Source organism: Ursus americanus, chromosome 6 (assembly GCF_024610735.1).
Source record: "Ursus americanus isolate L20-20 chromosome 6, mUrsAme1.1.p, whole genome shotgun sequence".
Taxonomy (NCBI): Eukaryota; Metazoa; Chordata; class Mammalia; order Carnivora; family Ursidae; genus Ursus; species Ursus americanus.
The window spans coordinates 55,132,735-55,154,762 of NC_142132.1; the positions used below are offsets into that span (position 1 = coordinate 55,132,735).

The 22,028-nt window shown below is 54.8% G+C and overlaps 1 protein-coding gene and 1 long non-coding RNA gene across 5 annotated transcripts in view; one reads left to right on the plus strand and one right to left on the minus strand.

Annotated features, from left to right (window-relative positions):
- Window positions 1-22,028, minus strand: part of TSPAN15 (tetraspanin 15) — a 46,646-nt gene that overhangs the window by 17,197 nt on the left and 7,421 nt on the right. The window contains exons 1-4 of one of the 4 annotated variants that reach the window (XM_045783442.2): window positions 4,554-4,632; window positions 3,861-3,972; window positions 2,172-2,357; window positions 860-934 (exon numbers count right to left, since the gene is read on the minus strand). In XM_045783442.2, coding sequence (XP_045639398.2) covers window positions 860-934; window positions 2,172-2,357; window positions 3,861-3,972; window positions 4,554-4,570 — 390 coding nt within the window. In that variant the 5' untranslated portion in view covers window positions 4,571-4,632. Of the gene's footprint in view, window positions 1-859; window positions 935-2,171; window positions 2,358-3,860; window positions 3,973-4,553; window positions 4,633-7,741; window positions 7,955-22,028 lie in introns of those variants that run through there. The other 3 variants (XM_087863061.1, XM_087863062.1, XM_045783441.2) reach the window with 3 other exon arrangements.
- Window positions 13,176-15,559, plus strand: LOC148109810 (uncharacterized). The gene is made up of 3 exons (XR_015724837.1): window positions 13,176-13,286; window positions 14,364-14,544; window positions 15,393-15,559. It is a non-coding gene; the product is annotated as an uncharacterized LOC148109810 (long non-coding RNA).

Consider the following 22,028-nt stretch of genomic DNA (forward strand, 5'->3'; position numbering starts at 1 on the left):
ATCTTAAAATTTGTAAGGAACCACAACAGATCCCAAAAAAGCTAAAGCAGTCTTGAGCACAAAAAGCAAAGCTGGAGACATCACACTTTCTGATTTCAAACTATATTATAAAGCTATAGTTATCAAAATAGTATGGTATTGACCAAAAAAAAAAAATACCCCTAACATATAGATCAATAGAACAGGATAGAGATCATAGAAGTAAACCCAGTCATACCCACTGATTTTCTATAAAAATGCCAAGAATACACAATAGGAAAAGGATAGTCTCTTAAATGGTGCTAGGAAAACTGGATATCCACATGCAAAAGAATAAATCCCCCTGCCTCCCTACTGTCCATTCTCCACTCAGTAGTGAGCAGACTGTAAATCAGATCACATCCCTTCCCCGTAAAACTCTCCAAGGCTTCCTACTACCTTTAGAAAAAATTCCGAGCCCCCCAACCATGGCCTACGAGGACCTACGAGATCTGCCCTGGTGGCCCTTCCGACTTCGCCTTCTGTCCCTCCCTGTCACTCACCTGCTTCAGCCCAGCAGCCTGCACACCAGTCCATAGACCTGCCAAGCTTCTTTCTGCCTCAGTGGTTCCCTCTGCCTGGACCTCCGTCCCCCCTGAGCCTCACCTGATAGGTTCCTTTTCATTCTTTCCTCATTCCCTCCTCTGCCCCAGGCACTCACCTGTCACCAGTTGTGTGTTATTGTTCTCTGGTCTAACTGTTCAGTGCCCATCTCCCCAGCAGAATGATGTTCCACAAGGAATTATCTACCCTCCTCTCCGCACACCCCTAGTTTATAGCCCAAGGCACACACGGTGGGAGCTCAGCACACGTGTGGCTGACACCTGCGCCAGAGGCCCACCTGGTTCCGGAAGATCAAGGCCACCACGCCACCAATGAGCTCAATTATGAGGCAAATCCCAAGGATGTACATAAACTGAAAAACAAAATTCAGAGATTCACCTAGAGGGGCAAGAGAAGCGCCATTTGCTCCGAGGTCAAGTCTGCGGGAGCTCTTCCTGGCTCCTGGGCCTCCTGCTCCTTCTTCCTGTGAGGACACAGGATGCGGGCAGATATTCCCTGGGAAACCCCATCTCTGGAGCCAGTCAGTGGTCAGGAAGGGTGACTCAGCTGTCCGGGCCAGACTGCCGTTGAGGTTTGTCTCAGGAGCCCTCAGCAGAGTCTGGGTGGAAAAACACCCCCTCCCACACCGGCACCGCCGTGACGAGAGCGGGTCCTCACAGCAGCTGACCCAGAGGCAGGCCTGGCCTGATGGGCAGGCTGGGGCAGCATCTCCAGCTCTGCCCGCAGAGCCCCTCAGAAGCGACTTCCCAGACCCCCGGAGTGGGTGACGCGATGTCTGAGGCTTGAGGGATATACACCCCCTCCCCTGCCCCTTATCACAGGGCAGCCATTGTCCAAACTGATGCCAGCAACTTCCAGCCTCAGGCAGCACCAATACCCTGCTTGTACGGGCTTTTAGGAGCTTCCCATGTGAGGGGGGACAGGGAGGGCAAACACACACGTGGGTGCAGAGTGAGCGGACCTGCCAACCCCGTCCCCCCAGCTTTGGGGAGCCAGTCCTCACTTCACGGAAAGGGGGCCAGGTGGGGTTGACCCCAGGGCAGGCACTTGGCCCGAGAAGGCCCATCGGAGTCCTGGGGCTTTGGCCAGAGGTTACCAGGAAAGATTCCCTGGATCTGGAGCTGTAAGGACTCGCTTGGCCTGAGGCTGCTGGTGACCATTGCAAAGAGAGCGTGAGGACTGGGAGGTGGCAAAAGAGAGAGAGCCCAACGGCGCCATCTAAACCCCTGGTCCCAGTGTGCGTTTGCTGCTCACGTGAGCCAGTGACTCACTGCCCACGTTTTTGGGGTTTGCTTGCTCTCATTCCAGTGTGGTTTCTCCCCCTGTACTGAGAGGCCAGACCAACACGGGGTTCAAATAAGCACAGTATTCAAATCAGCCTTGACAGGCAAAAGTGGAGGGGGCTTGGGCTCTCCTGGCCCAATGTGAACAGGTAGGCTGATCCAGGAACCCTCTAGAACGTCTGGTTTGAGGCAAGGACTGAAAAAAATGGGCTGCCAAGGGCCCCAGGGTCTGTCTCCCCAGCTCTCTGGGGGACTCCAAGGACCCCCCCCCCGCCCCCCGCCGAGGGGTACGTGGGGCCCACTCACCGCTTGGAGGAGGCACAGGTTGTCTCGGAGGGAAGCCAGCACGCCGACGAAGGAGACAATGAACATGATGACCCCCAGGAGGATGAGGATGATGGCCGGGGCCAGAAAGGCACTTTCGAGGGTTTTATATTTCTGCCGCTCCACCTCTGCGTAGATCCCCACCGACAAGACCAGGGCTCCGATCAGCTGCAGCAAGAAAGCAGGGAGTGAGAGAGAGGAAGGACTGACAGCCACTTGATTATCCTACAAAGAGTTCATCCGGGGGCTACGGTGCCTGCCGTGGGGGGGCTCGCCGTACATGATGGAACCTGCCATGGGCTGCGTGGTGCTCCCCCAAAGTTCGTACGCTGCACTCCTGACCCCCCCGCCCCCAGAACCTCAGATCGTGACTATATTTGGCGACAGAGTCTTTAAAGTGGTAATTAAGTGAAAATGAGGTCATATGGGTGGGCCTGACTCCAATAGGACTGGTGTCCTTATAAGAAGAAGAGATTAGGCCACAGACACACACAGGGGGCAGAGCACGTGAGGACACAGGGAGAAGGAGGCCATCTACACACCAAGGACAGAGGCCTCCGGAGAAGCCAACCCTGCCAGACCTTAGTCTTGGACTTCTAGCCCCCAGAGCTGTGAGGAAGTGAATTTCTGTGGTTGAGGCCACACGGGCTGTGGCACTTGGCTCCGGCAACCCGAGCAAATTGGCACAGACCCTGTTTAGAGGAAAGCACCGGTGAACCTGGGGCCACTGTGAGGCCTGCTACGTGGGCAGGTCAGCCCGGGGATATTTCAGAGGTGCTGTGCCTGGTACCCTAACTGTGGACCGTATTTGCCGGAGGACCGTCGGGAAGGTGGAAGGTTGGCGCAGGAGGAATTTTGAGGGGATTTTTAAGTCAAATTCCTTGTTAATCAACTTTCCCAACAGTGGGAAGATAGCTGAGTAGCACTGTGTCAGGAAAAACCAGGTCCTGAAGCCCTTGGAGGGCCCCTCTGTCTCTCAGCCTTAAAGTCTCCTACTAAATTTTCGGGGAGTTTTATCAGCTGACACCACTCCCAAGCCTCAGACACGTCTGGGGCTACACTGCCGCCCTGGGATCCCACTGGAGTGTCCTGACTGGCTCCCTTCAGTCCATTCTCCACACCAGAGTGACCAGGCAAACCCTAATTAGAGCAGGCTGGTTCTCTGTGCGCCGAGAATGAAAGCCACAGCCCTAACCACAGACGACAGGCCCACACGACCTGTCTGAGCTCCCCTCTCACTTCCTTCCCTTCCTCACTCAGCTTTCGCAGCACTGGGCTCCTTACGCTGGAGGGACACACTAAGTGCGCCACCCCAGGGCCTTTGCACAGGCTGTTCCCACTCCCTAGAATGCTCTTCTTCCTGGCATCCACATGGCTCACTCCCTCACCTCCCTCTTGTCTTTGCTCAGTTGTCATCTGCTTTGTGAGGCCTTCCCAGGCCATCTGATTTAAAAGTAGAAAAGCCCTGAAACCCCCGATCCCATTCCGCATTTTATTTTTCTCCTTTGCCCTGACCAGTATTTAACATGCAGCTTTTTTCTTTTACTTTGTAATTGTTTGTCTTCCTCCACGAGGCTCTAAGCTCCATGATAGGAGGGATTTTCCAACTGTTTGGGGCATCCCCAGCAACCACGACCGTCCTGACATTTAGGAAGTACAGTCAGTGCTTACAATCATTGTGTATTGACTGGACGCGCGCCGGACTTCCCTTGGGTTGGAGTCTGACGCTGTGTACCCCATCTCCTGCCTGTCCGAGGATTCTGAGTTTCCGGGCCATACCTTCCTGAGGGCAAGGACACATCGTTAGATAGGCTGGGCTTCCCCACCAAGGAGAAGGTGGTGTGAGACAGTAACCAGAGCCACGCGCGGTGCAGCCAGCTAAGGTCCGAGCAAAGGAAGTGAGGGATAACACAGACAGGATGCTGTGAGATGCCTAGAGTCAACAGCCAGAACGCAGAGGAGCCCGCCTCTCCAGTTCCTCACTGGCCTTAAATTGGCTCTAATGTGCCCTCAAAATAGATCCCCTTGACATCCTTCTGGAGAGTACTAAGACCATCCTGGGTAACGGGAACTGCCTGCTTTCTCTGAAGCTTTGACAGGTGGCCAGGATGCCGAAAGTCAAACAGAACGAGCTTACATAGAACACCGGATGACAGAGGATGGCCAGGAAGCCGTGCCCCTGGGACAAGTTGACCATATCAGGAAAACCATGCGTGAAATGATGTCATCAAAAGTACCCACTTGGGTGAATGTTTAAATTTATAAGGCAGAACACACACACACACACACACACACACACACACACACACACACACACACGATACTTTCTACAGGAAGATAGTGATCCCAGGAAGTAAAATCTACCTTTGACAGAGTGACATCAGCCTGAGGCTATCTGGTTAGTTCACACTCGGAAACCAAGAACAAGGTGAGATCGTTGTTCAAGGCCGGCCTAAGCCCCGTGGGGCCCCTAGAACAAGAGCAAAGCAACTTGTAAAAAAGCCCCATCCCCCCCGAATTACCAGACCTCTAAGGAATCGCTCGCTCAACCCCAACCCTGGACCGGACACAGAGCCTAGAGATCCCTCCACCCCAAAGCTGAAGATGATGGTTCAAAAAGACCCCACACAGACAGACAGACAGCCGGAAGCCTTGAGAGCCCAGGCAGGGACTGAATTAAGTATGCAAGGACATAGCGTACATGCGGGCGACAGAGGTGGGGTTTTATCCTCTGTCTTGATGAAAAATGTCTTTCTTATGCTGTTGCTGACCCAACAAGATAACATCTTAATATTTTCAGAATTGATTCCGTATACTTCTAAGAATTTTGTGTTTCCTGTTTTAAAGAATAAAAAGGTCTTCTGGGCAGGAGGGCCCAGGGCCCTGACAACTTCTCCCGGCCCCTAGCTCATGCCTGCCTGAGGTTATGCTTCTGGGCTAAGATGGCCTGCTTTGGAAACCATCTCCAAAACACCAGAGCAGACCTGACCCCAGCCCTCTCCATAAAGGCATAAAGTGGCTTCTTCCATTTTTACAAGCGCCCTAGAGCCCCGGGACCTACTCCAGGATGGCCTTGCTGGCAGGAAACACTTCCTTTGGCGTGCTCTCCCTCCTGGGGCAAAGCATCGCATTTTCCTCGCTGATCAGCCTTGCAACATTCCCAGACCACTGAAGCCATAGAAAAACTCCTGTGGCAAACGCAAACCCAAGCGTCTCGACTCCCCCCGCACTGTGTAAACCGAGCCATCACACACACGCTTCTCCTGGTCCAACCCAACAAGCCCTGAGGGGGCTCCCACACAGCACAGGGTGCTCTGGGCTCCTCACTCAAGTGCTCAAGGGGCCGTGGGCACGGGAGAGGCAGCCGTACCCCTCCCAGGAACTTCGAGATTTCCGATGATATTTACATCTCCCATGACATCAGTTTATGTTTGCATCTGACTATAAAATTAACTGTTAGGGCGAGCATGCAATCCCATCCAGAACTCTCTGCTAATTATAGCCTTTCCCCAAAGCTGCAGGCGACCACTCCAGCCCCAGCCAGAAGCAAATGGCCCATTTGTCATGCAGCTGCAGCTAGACAGGGCTGGGGGTGGGGGCACATGGCCATGCCCATCTGGGGCCAAAGAGAGGATGCCGCTGGCAGCCCCCAGACCAGGCCCAAAGCCCCAGGCTTTGCAAGCCCTGTGCCGTCTTCAACAAGCTGCTGGGGAGCCCTGTGGCCCAGCATAAACCAGCCCGTAGGATCTTGGGGAGCCCAGCAGCTTGGAACCAGCTTCCTCATCTGCACAGAGAAGTCCAGCTTCATATGGATCCTGGAAACAGGAGGCCCTGGGAAGCATTCCAGCACCTGTGTCTCCTCCTTCGGGAAGCATCTGACCACCCATCTGCTGGCTCATCCCCAGCTGGGGCAGTCTCACAGCAGACATGCAAGACCCATTTTCATCCTAAAAGGCACATACAAGGCACCTATTATGTTCCAGGCCTGGAGGTCACAGGAGTCACAAGACTAGATTGGGTAAGACTGGCGTAAGAAAGGGGTCAGAGAGGCTGGAAATGACCTCTACAGTCCGGTGGAAGGAATTCAGTGGGTCTTTGAACTAGAGATGGAGAAAAAAGTCATCTTTACTTTTGCTAATCTCTAGCTGAAATGTTTCTGGCACAAAAAAGGTGACGATTTCCTGGTCTGTAAGAAGCAAGCTGTAGTTCCTACCATGGAGAGGTGCAGAGGGTGCTGGGGATTCAAACAGAAGTATGGGGGGAGGGGGGGAAGGGAACATGAGTAAATCAGGATGGGCTTGCTGGAGGAGTCAGTGTTTCCCGGAAGGTCCCAAGAACTGCTTCATTCTGGAACTATCTCATGAGGCACTCGAGTTCTCTGTTGGGCCCAAACAAAGCACTTTTCCTGAGTTTCTAGATTTGAAAGGATGTAGGGAGCAGCTAAACTGTAAGGCCCAGGTGAGATTCTAAATAAGATGGGGTTGGCAGGACCCTGCATCCGGACCTCACATCCATCAGCCCATCTGCCCCAGGCCAACCCTGCCTGTGCCTGGGCAGACAGCCACCTTCTCCTCAGCATGCTCGTACCAGCTTGTCTCCTGTGCGGAAGGAGCAGCAGAGGTGAGACAAGAGATGGGAGCTGGCATTCTGGGCCACTGTTATCAGCTCGGTGCTCCCGGCCATGTCCCGCCTCCTCTTTGGGCCTCATTTGTCACCTGTCAAATAATAAAGCCCGCTACCATTTACAGGGTGATGATGCCGCGCAGGAGCCCGCACATGCTAGACCTGCATCCCCTCCCATAACCTTCGCACCCCCTCATGCGTCCGAGAAAGGACCAGTCTCACGTCCCAGGCCAGGGCCTCGGCTAAACCAAGTGAGAGCGTGGGAGAGGCGGAGTCAGGATTCCCCACTGAGGCCTGTCTGACCTGCCGCTAAGGCTTCCAGACAGGCCTTTCTTTTTTTTTTTTTTTTTAAGATTTTATTTATTTATTTGACAGAGACAGTCAGCAAGAGAGGGAACACAAGCAGGGGGAGTGGGAGAGGAAGAAGCAGGCTCCCAGCGGAGGAGCCTGATGTGGGACTTGATCCCAGGACCCTGGGATCACGCCCTGAGCCGAAGGCAGACGCTTAATGACTGCGCCACCCAGGCGCCCCCGGAATGGCCTTTCGAGAAGACCTGGAGAGAACTGGTCCAAAATGTCCTAGCAAAACAGAAAGGCACCCCGAGGAGAGCAGGGCAGCCCACGGCAGCTTCTATGATGACGCTACCGTCCGGCCCGGCAGCCACTTGCCATGTGCAGCTAGCCGGCTCTTGAAATATGACTTGTGTGCCCAAGGAACTACATTTTTTATTTTTTTTCTCTGTAATTAATTTAAACGTGACCGCAGGTAGCTAGGGGCCACTGTGTTGGAGTGTCCCCCATTGGCTGCTGTCCCTCATCGCTCTCCACAACGCTCCTTTCTGAAGTCACAGTGACCACCCTTATTTAGAAATCACGGGCCCTAATCATCCAGCCACTAGCTAGAGAGGGTTAGATTCGTCTTCACTGACCTCATTCGGCAGAAAACAGTCTCTTCTCCCGGTTGTTCCAAGAAAGCTCACTTCATGTTGTCCCACTCCTCTTGCCCCCAAGGAAAGCGGGTCAGGCCAGACCCAGAAGGCCCTGGCGGTGCCCCCAACCCAGACTGATAGAGGGTCCATTCTGTCTCCTCCAGAAGAGTGCCAGACCCCCCTCTAGGACCATGGGGCAGTTCCAAGCTCTCGGGTCCTGGAGCCCAGGGCCCCCACCCTGGCCCCAGCCCTGCCACAGGCAGCCCCTGCTTGCGGAGTGGGGCTCCTCCCAACCCCAAATCAAAGCCAGCCCCTTGGGAAAGTAGCAGCTGCTCTCTCCTGCTGCCAGAGGAGGAGCCAGTCTCTGGCCTTTGTCACTGGCATTTTGCTGTCAACTCTGCCTTGACCCTGGACAGGACATCTTTCTTTTAACCAAATCCAGACATCAAGTGCAGAGAACCTGGTTAATTGCAGTCCTTGGTCCATGACACTCTCTGACACAGCCCGCTTTCGCTTGTGATGTAATAAGCACCGTTGACTACCCAGTTCTGCCCCCGCTGATGTGGCGTGAACCCACAGTCACACACTGAGTTCCCACATAGGCTTAGGTCTGTTTGTGGCTTCTTATCCAACCCTCGGTCGATCTAGTTATCCCCAAACAAACCTCCCCATCATAGCAACGACAGCTTTATAACACGTCTGGGCATCTGGAAGGCCAACTCCCTTCCTGTCTTCTTTCACAGTTGCTAGATATCCTTCGATCTTGATTCTCCCGGATACATTTTAGAGTCACCTAATCAAATTCCAAGAAAAAACCTACTGAGGTTCGACTAGATCACATCGAACCTCTAGATCCCTTTGGGGAGGACTGACATCTTTATCGGGGCTTCCTGCCCACGAGCAGGCTTTATTCCTTCTTCGTGTCTTCTTTATTCGCTACGAACAGTGCTCTCCATCCCCTTCAAGCTTTTCGGGCAGAAATGGGGAAAGGCCTCTGGAAGGCCGGAGGGCCCCCCAGCTGGGTCCAGGGGTGGAAAACACGGCCTTTGGAAAACAAAGCTCTAGGAAGCAAGGTGGGCACCCCAGTCAGTTTTGCTTCCCCTCCTGTGGCCAACAGTTAGAGAAGCTTGATTTCAAAGACTCCTACACGCACACAGCACATTCCAGGCTACAAGATAGCTGAGCTGGGACGTTCGGCAGCCCCAGCTATTCGACCCAGCCAGGGCGGAGAGCGGAATTTCTAATCAAGAACCCCCCGCATGTACCGAGCACATGTACCAAGAGCTGACCCAGCTGGGACTCTCCTTAGGAAAAGTTTGGGGACACACAGGTGGGAAGTGGTAAAACAGATAACCGATCAGGATATTCTGAGACAAGAGGCAGAATTACTTCCTCCTGGGAAATCAGAGAAGGCCCACGGGAGCCAAGCCTTGAAGGGTACAAGGGAGTCTGACTTCCCACCACTGGCTCCTCCACGGTGCAGGGACCACTGGCCCCTGTTGGAGGAGTGAATCTGAGAAGTGATATTGCTTCAGATGCCCATTAAGCCCAAAGAAGAAACTCTGGTGATCGCATTCCAGAACACAGCTTGCCAAGGCCTACAGATCAGAGTGACTTGTGGTTCGTCTGAAAAACAGGGAAAGAGCCAAGGGAAAAAGGAGTCAAGAGCAAATCACCTCCACCCAACCCACTCCCTGGTTTTCTTTTCCCTCCATCTCAGGCCTCTCTCTCCCCCAATCCCTTCGCTGTGTCAGGACAAAGAGTCAAAGAGTCAGAAGCCGGCTCCCAGGGCTGTGTTCCCATGACATCTGGGTGATTATCTTCCCAGATCTCGGCCCCAGGTGGGCCCCTGCCAGGCGGGCTCGTTAACAGAGGCCAATCAGCACAAAAGGCCATAGATCCCTGATGCATCCTTGATGGGTGGGCCTGGCAGTGGGGGACAGTGGACAGGTGGGCCTCGCAGTAGGGACAGGAAGTCCCCTAGCCCTAGGCCTAGGGATGGAGCTCCTGCTGAGAGGCGAGGAATGGGGAATGGAGATGGGGATCTGGGCTTGGGGCCCCTCAGGAGGAAGAGCTCTCCAGTGTGGGGCTGGGGGTGTTTCCTGCTGGGGTGCCCACGCGGGAGCACACCCTGTGCCAAACCACCACTGGCTACCCTCTCCCTCCGGCCCAGGGGTGCCTTCCCCTGCAGCACAGAGCATCCAGGGAGCGAAGGCTCTCCCGCTCAGGGCTGTGGGCTGTGGGCAGGAGCGGGGAAGGTGGCCCAGGCCTCCCCACCTCTCAGACCTTTTAAAAGGAGACACAGGCTCACAGGAGTGACAAGGGGGCTTTGTCCTAGACAATGGCCTCCAGTTCAGGTCCCAGCAGCCTTCTAGAGCATATGTGTGTCCACCAGGTCCTGGGCCAGGCATCCCCGATTCTTCCACTGGCCTGGGGCTTTTCCCAGAAACAACCCAAAGTGAAACCAAGAGGAACTTCAGGGATAGGTTTGGTGGGTAGGCAGGGGCCTCCTGTGCTCTCACTTCTCCCTGACCCTCTGGGCTACTGAAAGTGGCACCCATAAAGGAGGCCGCTGCCAGGGCACCTGGGGGGCTCGGTCAGTTAAGCGTCTGCCTTCAGCTCAGGTCATGATCCCAGGGTCATGGGATCGAGTCCTGCGTCAGGCTCCCCATTCAGCGGAGAGTCTGCTTCTCCTTCTCCCTCTGCTGCTCCCCCTGCTTGTGTGCTCTCTCTCTCTCAAATAAATAAAATCTTAAAAAAAAAAAAAAAAGGAAGCAGCTGCCTGAACAGGAGTGGGTAGGGCAGGGAAGGGCAGCAGGAGGGGGAAGGAAGAGGAAGAGAGGAAGAACGTTCCTGCAGGGGTGCAGAGGGCGCTGAGCCCCATGGCCAGGCAACCGCTTCCCAAGGGTCACCCTGCCGAGTTGGCCATATTAAGTTAAGGCTTATTTCTACACCAAGTGTTTCATGTCTCTTATTTTTAACATTAGATGTAGTTTTTTATCTAAGAAAAAATGAATCAAATTGCTTTTTATATAAATGTGGCCTTTGCTTCATCCTTTCCCCCTTTGCCCCTGAGCTAGAGTTGGAAGGGAGAGGGGGCAATCAGACGGCAAGGGTCGGTGCCTGGCATGTGCGGGGCCTTACAGAACATAAACTGCTTCCACTCCCAGGGCTCATGACTCCAAAGAGTTCAAAGGACAAAGGCGGAAAGGAGCAGTACCATACACTGGAAGGAGCATAGGGGGTGAGGGGAAACTTTAATCCCAGTCTGTCACCAGCTCCCATGTGACGTTGGGCAAGACCCGTCCCTTTTCTGGGCCTCAGTTTCCCTGCTCCAAAAGGGAAGGGATTGGCTACAAGCCCTAAAATCCTTTCACTGCTCCAGAAGTCCATGGACACTCATACAAGGACAGCCCCACCTAGAATCCCAGCCATCAGCAGACGGAGGGTGGCCCAAAGACCCCTCTCCTGGGATCCTCCTGCTTTCTTACCTGGTCCAGAATGTCACGCTTCAGCATGAGAAAAAGCCCTGCAGGAGACAGAGGTGCCCTTCCCACTCCAGCCTCCACCAAGGCGCACACCCCTGCACTGTCTCCTACAGCAGCAGTGGGTCGCACCCCAACTGTTTTTTTGGAAATCGTAAAGGTATAAGGGGGCTAATACCCATCCACCGAAACTCAGCTCAAAGCTCCTCCCCTGGGAAGCCTTTCTGGATCACCCCAGCCATAGGGATCTCTCTCCACCTCTGATCACCTATGAAACCAACAATGGGAAGCCCTCACCAGTACTGACAGTCATCGTATTAATTATGCCCATTGAACAAATAATGCCAGGTGTTTATTACCCACTGCGTGCAGGGCACGATGGCCGGACCCAGCAGCACACATCCCATCTTTGACCTCCACAACTTCAAAGTCCGCAAATGTGTTAGTTCCACTAGTTCACAGCACGTTTGGTGGCTTAGCTCCCAGACCACACTCTCCCCACAGAAGCCATATGAAAAGTGCTCCGGGCCCGGGCCTGTTCCCAGTGGCCTGCTGAACCACACTGTCCCCAAAGCAGCATGCCATGCAAAGTTGCTGGTGTTCAAGACATGTTTTTCCTCCTTCCCCAGTAAAGATAGAGATACTGTTCTAACACCAACGCCTCCAAATTAGATGCCAGAAACCATTTCCCCTTTTATTTTTTTTTTAAAGATTTATTTATTTATTTAACAGAGAGAGAGACAGCCAGCATAAAGGGAACACAAGCAGGGGGAGTGGGAGAGGAAGAAGCAGGCTCCCAGCGGAGGAGCCTGATGTGGGGCTCGATCCCGGAACGCCAGGATCACGCCCTGAGCCGAAGGCAGATGCTTAATGACTGCGCCACCCAGGCGCCCCTCACTTCCCCTTTCAGAGGCACTTTGCTCCAAGGATAATTCAGGGAGAGGGGAGTCCCTGTTCTGAATTCCAAGGCAGCATTCACTGATTCAACATACATTTATTAAATACCTACTATGTACCAGGCACTGGGCATAAAAAGATAAGACTTAGTTCCTGCCCTCAAGGAACTCAATCTGGTAGGACACCCCCGTACACCGGCAAATGCCGCAGAGTTAGGGAACCGCTGCGGCAGAGTGTGCAGACGGGCCAGAGAGGAGCAGATGCTAACTCACAAGCAAGACCAGTGAAATCTGAGAGGGCCTCCTGGAGAAGGTAATGCTTGAACGGAGTCCATTTAATGCATGGGATAGACAGCAAAGATCTCTGAAGTGGACGAGCAGTTTTGGATGCCCATGAAGGTGCCAGGGGGACAGCAGGTCCGCATGGCTGGAGCCAAGCACAGGCGGCTGGAGGAGGGGAGGAGGCCAGGCAGGCCCACAGAGGCCAGACCACCAAGGCCAGGTCTCTCAGGTTAAACCAAAATGTTCATTCCCGAGCTTTACATTTTTGCTAACACCATGTGGCTGATAGGAAGATGGCTGTGGTCTCCTGGCTGCTCCTCGCTCTGCCTGCTGCCATAATCACCACCCTGTGCCCCAGAATACGCCACTGAACACGCAGGAGGATGACAGTGGGGAAGGCAAGCAACATCTTGGTATCACTATAAAAATAGTTTTGACTTCAGAGACCCCTTGAAAGGGTCCCCCCAGGGATGGCTGGAGCACACTCTGACAGCAGCTAGTTGGGGAACGAGCTATTTGCGGGGGGGGGGCAGTGAACACAGCTATAGCAGCGAACCAAACACACAGGTCCCAGCTTTGGGGGAGTTCACATTCTAGCTGGGGAGACACAAACAAGAAAAACACAGTATGTCACGGTTATAAGCGCTCTGAAGGTAATAAACAGGAAAGGAGGCTGGGGAGGCTGGGGGAGGAGACTGTCATTTTAAATGGCTTAGTCAGGGAAAGTGACGTTTGAGCAAAGGCTTGAAGTCGGGGAGGGCTCTCTGACATCCGCTCGATGGATGGACGGATGTTCAAGCAGCTACCAAGAGCTTGGAATGTGCTCCTGTGCTCACAGAAGAGCATCTGGGGCTGACGGAGGGGGACCATGGAGCAGATGAGGTCAGAGGGCATGGGGGCGGGGCAAAGCAGGTCAGGTAGAGTATCAGAAGCCACTGAAAAGACTCAGACTTCGCTCTGAGTGCGGGGGAGGCCCACAGGTTTACAGAGGAACCTCTGACCGACCCCGATTTTCACAAGAGTTCCTAGGACTGAGTGCTGTGCTGAGTACAGACTGGGGGTGGGGGGTGGAGGCACAGAGGGAAAGCAGTCAGGAGTTTCCTGCGGTCACCCCGATGCCAGGTGGCAGTGGCCTGGACCAGGGTAGGCATGGGGAGGGGGCAAGAAGCAGGCAGACCTAAGATACATTTTGAAGTCACAATAGGGAAATAGCTGAAATAATTTAAGCAGGGAGTCACACGCTCAGATTTGCTTTCAAAAGTTCTTTCGTGGGGCGCCTGGGTGGCTCAGTTGGTTAAGTGTCTGCCTTGGCTCAGGTTATGATCTTGGGATCCTGGGATTGAGCCCCTGCATCGGGCTCCCTGCTCAGCAGGGAGTCTCCCTCTCCCACTGCCCCTGCCCCCTGCTCATGCTCTCTCTCGCTCTCACTCTCTCTCAAATAAATAAATAAAATCCTTTAAAAAAAAAAAAGCGCTTTCATCAAAGAGAATATTCACATAGCCCAAAGAGTCATCCCACAGCTTATCTGTCATCAAGGGGAAATGCCTGTTGACGATGGAGGGGGCTGGCGGGCTGGCTTGGCACAGCCAGCAGTGGGGTGGCCGGACCTCGTTCACCTCCAAATGAACGTAGCATCCCGGACCTCCTGCCACAGCCCCCGTGCAGCGCTTGTACTGGAAATGAGTGGCTTGAGCCCAGGGACAAAGAAACCGAGAAGCAAATCCCGAGAGCTGGTGTCCACTGGTCACCGGCCCGGAGCCGTCAAAGGAATCACAGGCAGTGACTAGACTGGGCGATTCCAGAGACGCGTCCCAGCCCAGCCAGTGTGTGAACCTCGAGCACATCCTGGTCAAGTAAAAGATCCACCCCAAAGGACGCCTGGGGAAAAACTGGGGAAATTTGTGGAGAGGAACTGCATATAAGATGAGGTTTTATTTTATGGAGATTTTTTTTTTTCAGATGGACAATGGCAGCGTGTGGGAGAAAGCCTTTTTTGGAAAGCTGAACACTGGAGTATCTGAGGATGAGGTCAGACTGCCTGCAGCTTTCTTTCGGCTCAGCTTGCAAAGCAGTATTGTATTGATAGAGACAAAGAGAGAGAGAGATGTTAAGATGAGACGTTAACAATCGGTAACCAAAGGCAAGCAGGTGTTCTTTAAACTCTTCTTTCAACTTTTCTGTGGGTTTAAAAAAAAATTTTTTTTTTCAAGCTCATTCCGCCTCTCACAACGTGGTTTCGGACCTACTGATTCGAGGCTTCTCTGGCAACGGGGGCTCTCCAGCTTGCAAGAGAGAAAGGGCCTCTCCTGCCCCACCCCGACCCTCCCCGAAGCATCCCAGCCAGGGAACCAAAGACCACGTCCCACCTATCCGTGGGCACACAGACTCCCCGAAAACCTGCTCGTACACACTGGCTGTTCGAGGAGCGTCCCCGATCCAGTGACGCCAGGGCTTGTGGGCGGCCGGCCCTGGCCTGTGCAGCTCCCTCCGGCACCTCCCCCAGGGCCTGGCACAGGGCCCGGCATGTGCGGCTGGTGGTCAGGGCGGACACTCAGGGAGTCCCCGGTCTGGGGACCCCCACGACCCCTGCATCACATCAATACCCAGGCGCAGCAAGGCCCTCCTATCCACTTGGTGAACTTCCCTAAGCAAGCAGAGGGCAAGGCCCCAGTAGGTCCTGGTGGATCAGGCAAGGGCAGGCAGGGGACACACAGTCGTCCTCCCAGGCCTCCAGAACACATAACGTTCAGAGACACAGAGGTATTTCCACTCATGTTTCAGATGCTCTGGGACCTTTTTTGTCCAAATGAGATTCAAGGCAATGCAGGAACTCTCCAGCATTGGAGATCTCTCCAGATTTTTTTTTTTTAATGCACTCTGAGAAATATTTTAGGGAGGACTGGAGAAATTTTAATATGGACTTTGTATTTCCCTAGGCCTGATAATGGTGGTTATAGCCAAGAATGTTCTTTTTTTCCTCTTCTTTAGGAGATGCACCCTGGGCTCTTTGGAGTGAACTGTCATAATGTCTGCAACTTACTTTGACATGGCCGAACGTCTCCATTCTGGTCGATGGGTATCTGAGTGTCCCTTGTGCCTTTCCTTCACCTTCTCTCTATGTTTTCATCTTTTTACAATAAAAAGTTGAGAAAGCCGGCAAGATCCAAGTTCCATTTTTTCCCCAGGGGAAGCCTGTTTACAGGTCTGAGTTCCCCTTTGGCCTGGGAAGTCTCCGTGGCCACAGCCAGGGGCCTGTCACCAGAGGCCGGGGCCAGGCAGCTTCCTGTGGCCTAGAATTAATGCCCTCACCAGATGTCTGCTAACTGCTAACCGGGGCTAAATATAGGTTAGAGTGGGAACCTACCAATTATACATCCAAGAAAGCCTACTAGAAAACGGGGCCCCGAGGCTTCAGGACACGCTCCTCCCTGTGCACGGGAGAGAGCGAAGGCAGAAGGGAGTCACTCTACACCCTCAATTTTCTCCTCCTCTGCTTTAAGAAAATCAGGACGAGAGCACACACACACCACAAACCAGCACCACGAAGCCCCGGTACCAAGTGCCAGCAGTGAGAGGAGGTGGGGGCCGCCCGACCGGCCACTCCCTGAGGCTGGGCTGGTGTGACCTGGCAAAGAGTGCTCGCCGGCCGGAGGCCCTCCGCCATTTAGGAGCTGTGTGACCTTAGACAGGCCACTTGCCTCTCCGAGCGCTGGTGTCCTCTGCCATTAACCAGGAATGCTAACGCCTGCCCGATGGTCACTCAGAGGACCCCGGGAGACAGGGAAACTCCTTTGGAAACTCTAAGGTGCTCTAACACGTAGTGAAAATCCCCATTTTTTTCCTTAAAAGTCAGCAGATACAAAGACTATGTTAAGGGCTTACAGCTGACCAGGGGGTGCCATTATGTTTCTTTAAATTGGCTTTTTCTTAGTAAAACAAACATGATCCTGACCTAACCTACCAATACCTACAAAATCGTAGATTTGAGATAGTAATTCTTTTCTTCCGCACTTATCACACTTCATGCATATCTATGACATTTTATTTTATTTATTTATTAGAGACGGCCAGCGAGAGAGGGAACACAAGCAGGGGGAGTGGGAGGGGAAGAAGCAGGCTCCCAGCAGAAGAGCCTGATGTGGGGCTCGATCCCATAACGCCGGGATCACGCCCGGAGCCGAAGGCAGACGCTTAACCGCTGCGCCACCCAGGTGCCCCGTATCTATGACATTTTAAACTGTTGCCCCAGGGACTGCCTAAAAGCTTCTTGTGAACCACCAGGAATAAGCAGATGGATGCTGCCCTGGCCCAACCCCCTTAGTCTGCAGATGGGAATGTGAGACCCAGAGAGAGGCTGTCACTCCCACGAGGTCACACAGCATCTTAGCCATCGGACAGCAGCTGTGACCTGGGTCTCCAGACGCCCAGGCCAGTGCTCCCACCACCACAAGCTATCCTCCCTCATCAGGAACAAGAGTTCTCACGCCCTAGCATGCCCTCTCCTGACGGAAAAATTAAAAGGACTGTGATGGATACTGAGGACAGGGATGCCAGCTCCCTTTCTGTCTTCCTGCCGTTCCAGGGAGCCAGATGTAGAGCTGGGCCCCAGGGCCTTGTGCCGCTTCGGGCAGCTCCCTCCTGTCCCACAAGGGGCGGTATCAGCCCACCTCCCTGCGGGAGTCCTGGGAAGCTGCTCCCCATGCCGCCAGGGCCCCTGCTCCTCTGACAGAGCCTTGGGGAGAACTGGAGGGCCCCCAAGTGCCTCGGAAATGTTAGATGGCTACCTAAGTAACCTAGCCAATGAACCAACAACCCCCTCAAACAGCCCAAGTCCCCAAAAAGGAAATGTTCTTCCAAGGAAAAGACCCTGAGACAGAAAGGAACCGAGGAGAGTGAGGCTGGGCATTTCCTTGCAAGTTCCCTAACCTCTCTGGGCCTCTCTTTACCTCAGTGTAGAGCGGGGCAATGATAATGTTGCCTCTTACGGTGGCTGGCCGAGTAAATGAGAGAATGTCTAGCAAACGGGGGGGGTGGGGCTCATCGATTGTTAGCTTTAAAAGGACAAAACTGGAGCATCCAGAAGGCACGAGCAGACTGGACAGAGGGGAGCATGGAGGGCTTCTCGACTGCAAAAAGGAAAGTTCGGTTCTAAGAGAGGCCAGCCCCAGAGAAGTCCACAGGGGAGAAAGAAGATGGGGACAAACAGGCCCCACTCCTGTCACAGGGACTGGGGGTCCCTCCACAACTCCTGTCCTACTCTTATTTCTGCTCTGATCATGAGTTCCCCCTTCTTGGGGATGCAAAGAGTCAAGTGGCCACTGCCACGCCTACAGGAGCCCAGAGCCCAACTGTCCATCTACTGCTGACTCAGTGTCCCCGCCAGAGCCTCCTGGGAACGCTGGTTGGCCCCGCCCCATCACAATGTCTGCAGCTGCCCTGAGCTCTCCGCTAGCACTCAGGGAGTGACAGCCTCTCTAGGGACAGGGACAGGGCTGGCTTCTCTCTCTCTTCAGCCCAGCACAAGGCCAGGCAAACAGTGGTCCCGGGGCAAAGGCTGGGCAGAACCAAGCCAGAGGCCTGAGTTCCAAGCTGCTGCCCAAGTTCTCTGTGGCCCTGCAGCGAGCATCCTTCCTGGCTGCACAGAAGGCCCCACGGCAGGCCTCTGTCCCTGGGCACGGGGGCAGTCCCGTTTGCAGTGTGGGCCCCATCCCCCAGATGGAAAGTCTAATCTCGGGGGAAATCACCGAGTGGTGCTCCTCATCCCCTCTGAATGATGGACATGGTTCCACTGGCCACAGAGTTTGAGAACCAGAGGCAGCTGCTGGAGGTTCTGGCGGATTTCCTCCCCTCTGAAAGGAAAGGGTTGCAACAGGTGCCCTCTGCAGCCCTTGGGACTCAATGTGGGACATTTGTCCAGCTCTAGGCTAGGCCTGGGCCAGAGGGGGAACAGAGAAGACGAAGGTGTCATCTCCCCCACCTAGAGGGTCAGCCCGTGAGGAGGATGGAAGCTAACATGGGCAGCAGCTGCCAGAAGTCACGTGCGGGTTCCTGGCCCGTTGGGCGGCCCGGATTATAGAGGAGCATCGGGGACGACTTGGAAGAGGTAGGAAGGGGGCTTGAAGGACAAGGAGGCCTGGCAGAGAGGAGCGCACAGGAGCCTCAAGAGAGGGCGCTCACAGCAGAGGGGCGATGGCTGGACACGGAGGTCAGACGCACCCCCGGGGAAGGCTGGGCCCCTTGGGTAGCAGATCAGGGGAAGATCACGTGGATGATGGGTGAGGCGCGAGACTGACGGGCTGCGTGACCATGGACAGGTCAGCCACAACTCTCCGGGCCCCAGTTTCCTTATCCGTGGGAAGGGGAGAACTTTGTACGTCCCACGGGGGCCAGGCAGATGGGGCAGTGCCTGCAGCAGGCATCAGCAGAGTGCTGGGCGCTGGCATCACCGGGCAGGAGCCCTGCGCCCCAGAGGTGTTGGTCAGGGGGTGCCGGAGGGCACGGGAGGGACGCCATCGGGTGCCTGCCTCACCAGCACTGTTCCAGCTCTTTGGATCCTCAGAACAACCGTGTGAGCCAGGCAGACGCACTGTTCCATTTTACAGCTGAGGAAACTGAGGCCCCTACCGGGGAAGCAACTGGCACAACCCGCCATTTGCATCCATCCAGAGACCAGAGCTATTCACTGTGGAAAGTGCCTGCTGTGTTGTATTTACTTTTTTCCAAAGGGGACTTTCTCACCCAGGGAGGCATTTGCATCTTGGGCTGCAGGGAAGTAAATATTTGCATGGAGGGGAAGAAGGGAAACAGCTTTGGCCTGGTCAGGACTCAGGGGCTCAGAGCCCCCCTCCTTCCTGCTGGGAGAGCCAGAACCAGCTACTCTCAGGGCTGCTGGAAGCCCCTCCCAGGATACTGTGCGTGGCCTGGGACAGTCACATGGGCTTTCCGTGCTGTTTCCAGTCTCTTACCAGAGTATGGGCTGTGCCGGGTGCAGCATGGTGGGACCACGGTGGTGCTTGAGGCCAGGCACTCAGTCCCTGTGCACCCACAGCAGGCCAGGTGCTGCGCTGGGCAGAGGGCAGAGGGCAGAGGCCAGCCCCCAGGACCACCCCATTGCAGAGTGGGGCCAAGTCCCCTCGCTGGAGTGGAGTGGGATGCTGGCTTCTGGGGCTGGTGCCAAATTCTGAGTCTGGGTCACTTCCTGGGGTCAAAAGGACTTTCTAGATCAGTGGACCTCGACTGCGGCTTCAGGCTTCTGGCCCTGGAGGATTTTGCAAGTACACACCAGGCCCCAGCTTCGGAGCTGATACAGTAGGTATGAGGTGGGACCAAGGCAGCTCTACTTTTTAAACGTCCCAGGTGATTCTCATGGGCAGCCTGGAGCGGAAGCGCAGCTCTGGTGGTGCCTGTGAGGGAACTCGGACCCGACTGGCCGGGTTTCCAAGCCTTTCTCTCCGTGTGAATCCAGAGTGATGCGTGAAGCTTCCCCAGCGTCCTGGACAATCTGGGCAGTGTCTGTGCGCTGGGAGTCAGTGCACCGTTTGGAAGAGGCTTGCTGCTGGTGCTGGTCCGGGACAGGACAGCAGGGCTAGCTGGGGTTGGAGGAGGGAGTCGGCAGGCTCAGCCCCGGTGAGAAGGGCCGGTGGAGCCTGCGGAGACCACCAGCCTGGGCGTGAGGGAGATCGCTCAGGAGGCTGCGCTTCTCCAGGGGACCGGGATGTACCTGGGGAGTGGCGGGTGGTCCTCGAGTTCTAGAATTTGGCTTTCCTTTTGGTTATCTTTACAAACATTCTTTCACCTGTTCTAAAGGTAACACTTCTCTGTAGTTAACTTTGTAACTTAAGAAGTTTCTCTTCAACCAGAGGACTGTTTTTGTGAGTCAGGGATTCACACTCGGGAGGTGACTTTGGGGCTTCCCCCCCTTAGATTATGTCTTCAGCTTGACAACTACGGATGCATGGGCATCCTGTTTGGAATGTTGGTTGTGAACTCGCGATCTGCAGTTCTGCCCCCTGCAGGAGACACATGGCCAGTGGTTGTCTAGCCCCCATTTCCCGGATGGGAACAGTCCCAGACAGGTGAGATGGATTTGTCTGGGGTCATGGTGATGAGCTAGTGACCAGTTAGTGGAAGGATGGAAACTCGATTTCTGACCGCTGAGCTCCGCGGTGGATTGGTGGTCCCACACCCCACCCCACCCTCCCACCAAAAAAATAGGTATGTCCATGTTTGCTACTGTAACCTTATTTGGAAAGGGGTCTTGGCAGATAGAATTAGGTTCTGAATCTCGTGATGAAAGCTTCCTGACCACCTGGGTGTGCCTTAAATCGAAGGCCAAGTGTCCTTATAAGAAAAGGCAGGGGAAGCTTTGGGCCAAGACACAGACACAGAGGGAAAGGCCACAGGGAGGCGGAGGCAGAGGCAGGGAAAGATTTCCCCTGAACCCCTGGAAGTCCAGGAGCCTTGTGACACCTCGGTTTCAGACTTCAGATCTCCAGACCGGCTGTTGTCGTAAGCCACCCAGCTGTTACGGGGCAGCCCCCAGGAAACTTGGGATTTCTGGAGGCAGCTTCAGGAAAGAAACGCAAGCCCTCTCTGCTCCACCAGGTTGTCTCACTAGAGCGGGCCCAGCTGAGCAGGGAGAATCGCTTTCCCTTCTTGGGGGCTGTGCTGAAGACTGCGGAGACCCGGATGGGGCTTGGGGGCGGAGCACGGCTGGCGTGGGCGAGGCCTACCGTCCGGCCCCGCCCTAGGCCCCGCCCTCAGCCCCGCCCCCTCCCAGCCCCTGCCGCACTCCAGGCCCAGGGTTGTGCTCTCCAGGGCCTTCTGCAAGGAAAGCCTGATAGAAAGAGGGTAAAACAGGGGAGGGGAATGTGAGCTGGCTCTCAGGAAGGACTTCCTGGTTCTAAAAGCAGTTTCATAGAAACTGCTTGCCAAGCGGGGCTGTAAAACATTTGGGCTTCTCTTACAGCCTTTCAGAACAGGAATGTCACCTGTTACCGGGCACAGGTAGAATATGACTTGGACTTCTGGCTGGGCCAAACTTCCAAGGGCAGCGGAGGGCACCTGTTGCAATCCCTTACTTTCAGAGGGGAGGAAATCCGCCAGACCCTCCAGCAGCTGCCTCTGGTTCTCAAACTCTGTGGCCAGTGGAACCATGTCCATCATTCAGAGGGGATGAGGAGCACCACTCGGTGATTTCCCCCGAGATTAGACTTTCCATCTGGGGGATGGGGCCCACACTGCAAACGGGACTGCCCCCGTGCCCAGGGACAGAGGCCTGCCGTGGGGCCTTCTGTGCAGCCAGGAAGGATGCTCGCTGCAGGGCCACAGAGAACTCGGGCAGCAGCTTGGAACTCAGGCTTCTGGCTTGGTTCTGCCCAACCTTTGCCCCGGGACCACTGTTTGCCTGGCCTTGTGCTGGGCTGAAGAGAGAGAGAAGCCAGCCCTGTCCCTATCCCTAGAGAGGCTGTCACTCCCTGAGTGCTAGCAGAGAGCTCAGGGCAGCTGCCGACATTGTGATGGGGCGGGGCCAACCAGCGTTCCCAGGAGGCTCTGGCAGGGACACTGAGTCAGCAGTAGATGGGCAGTTGGGCTCTGGGCGCCTGTAGGCGTGGCAGTGGCCAC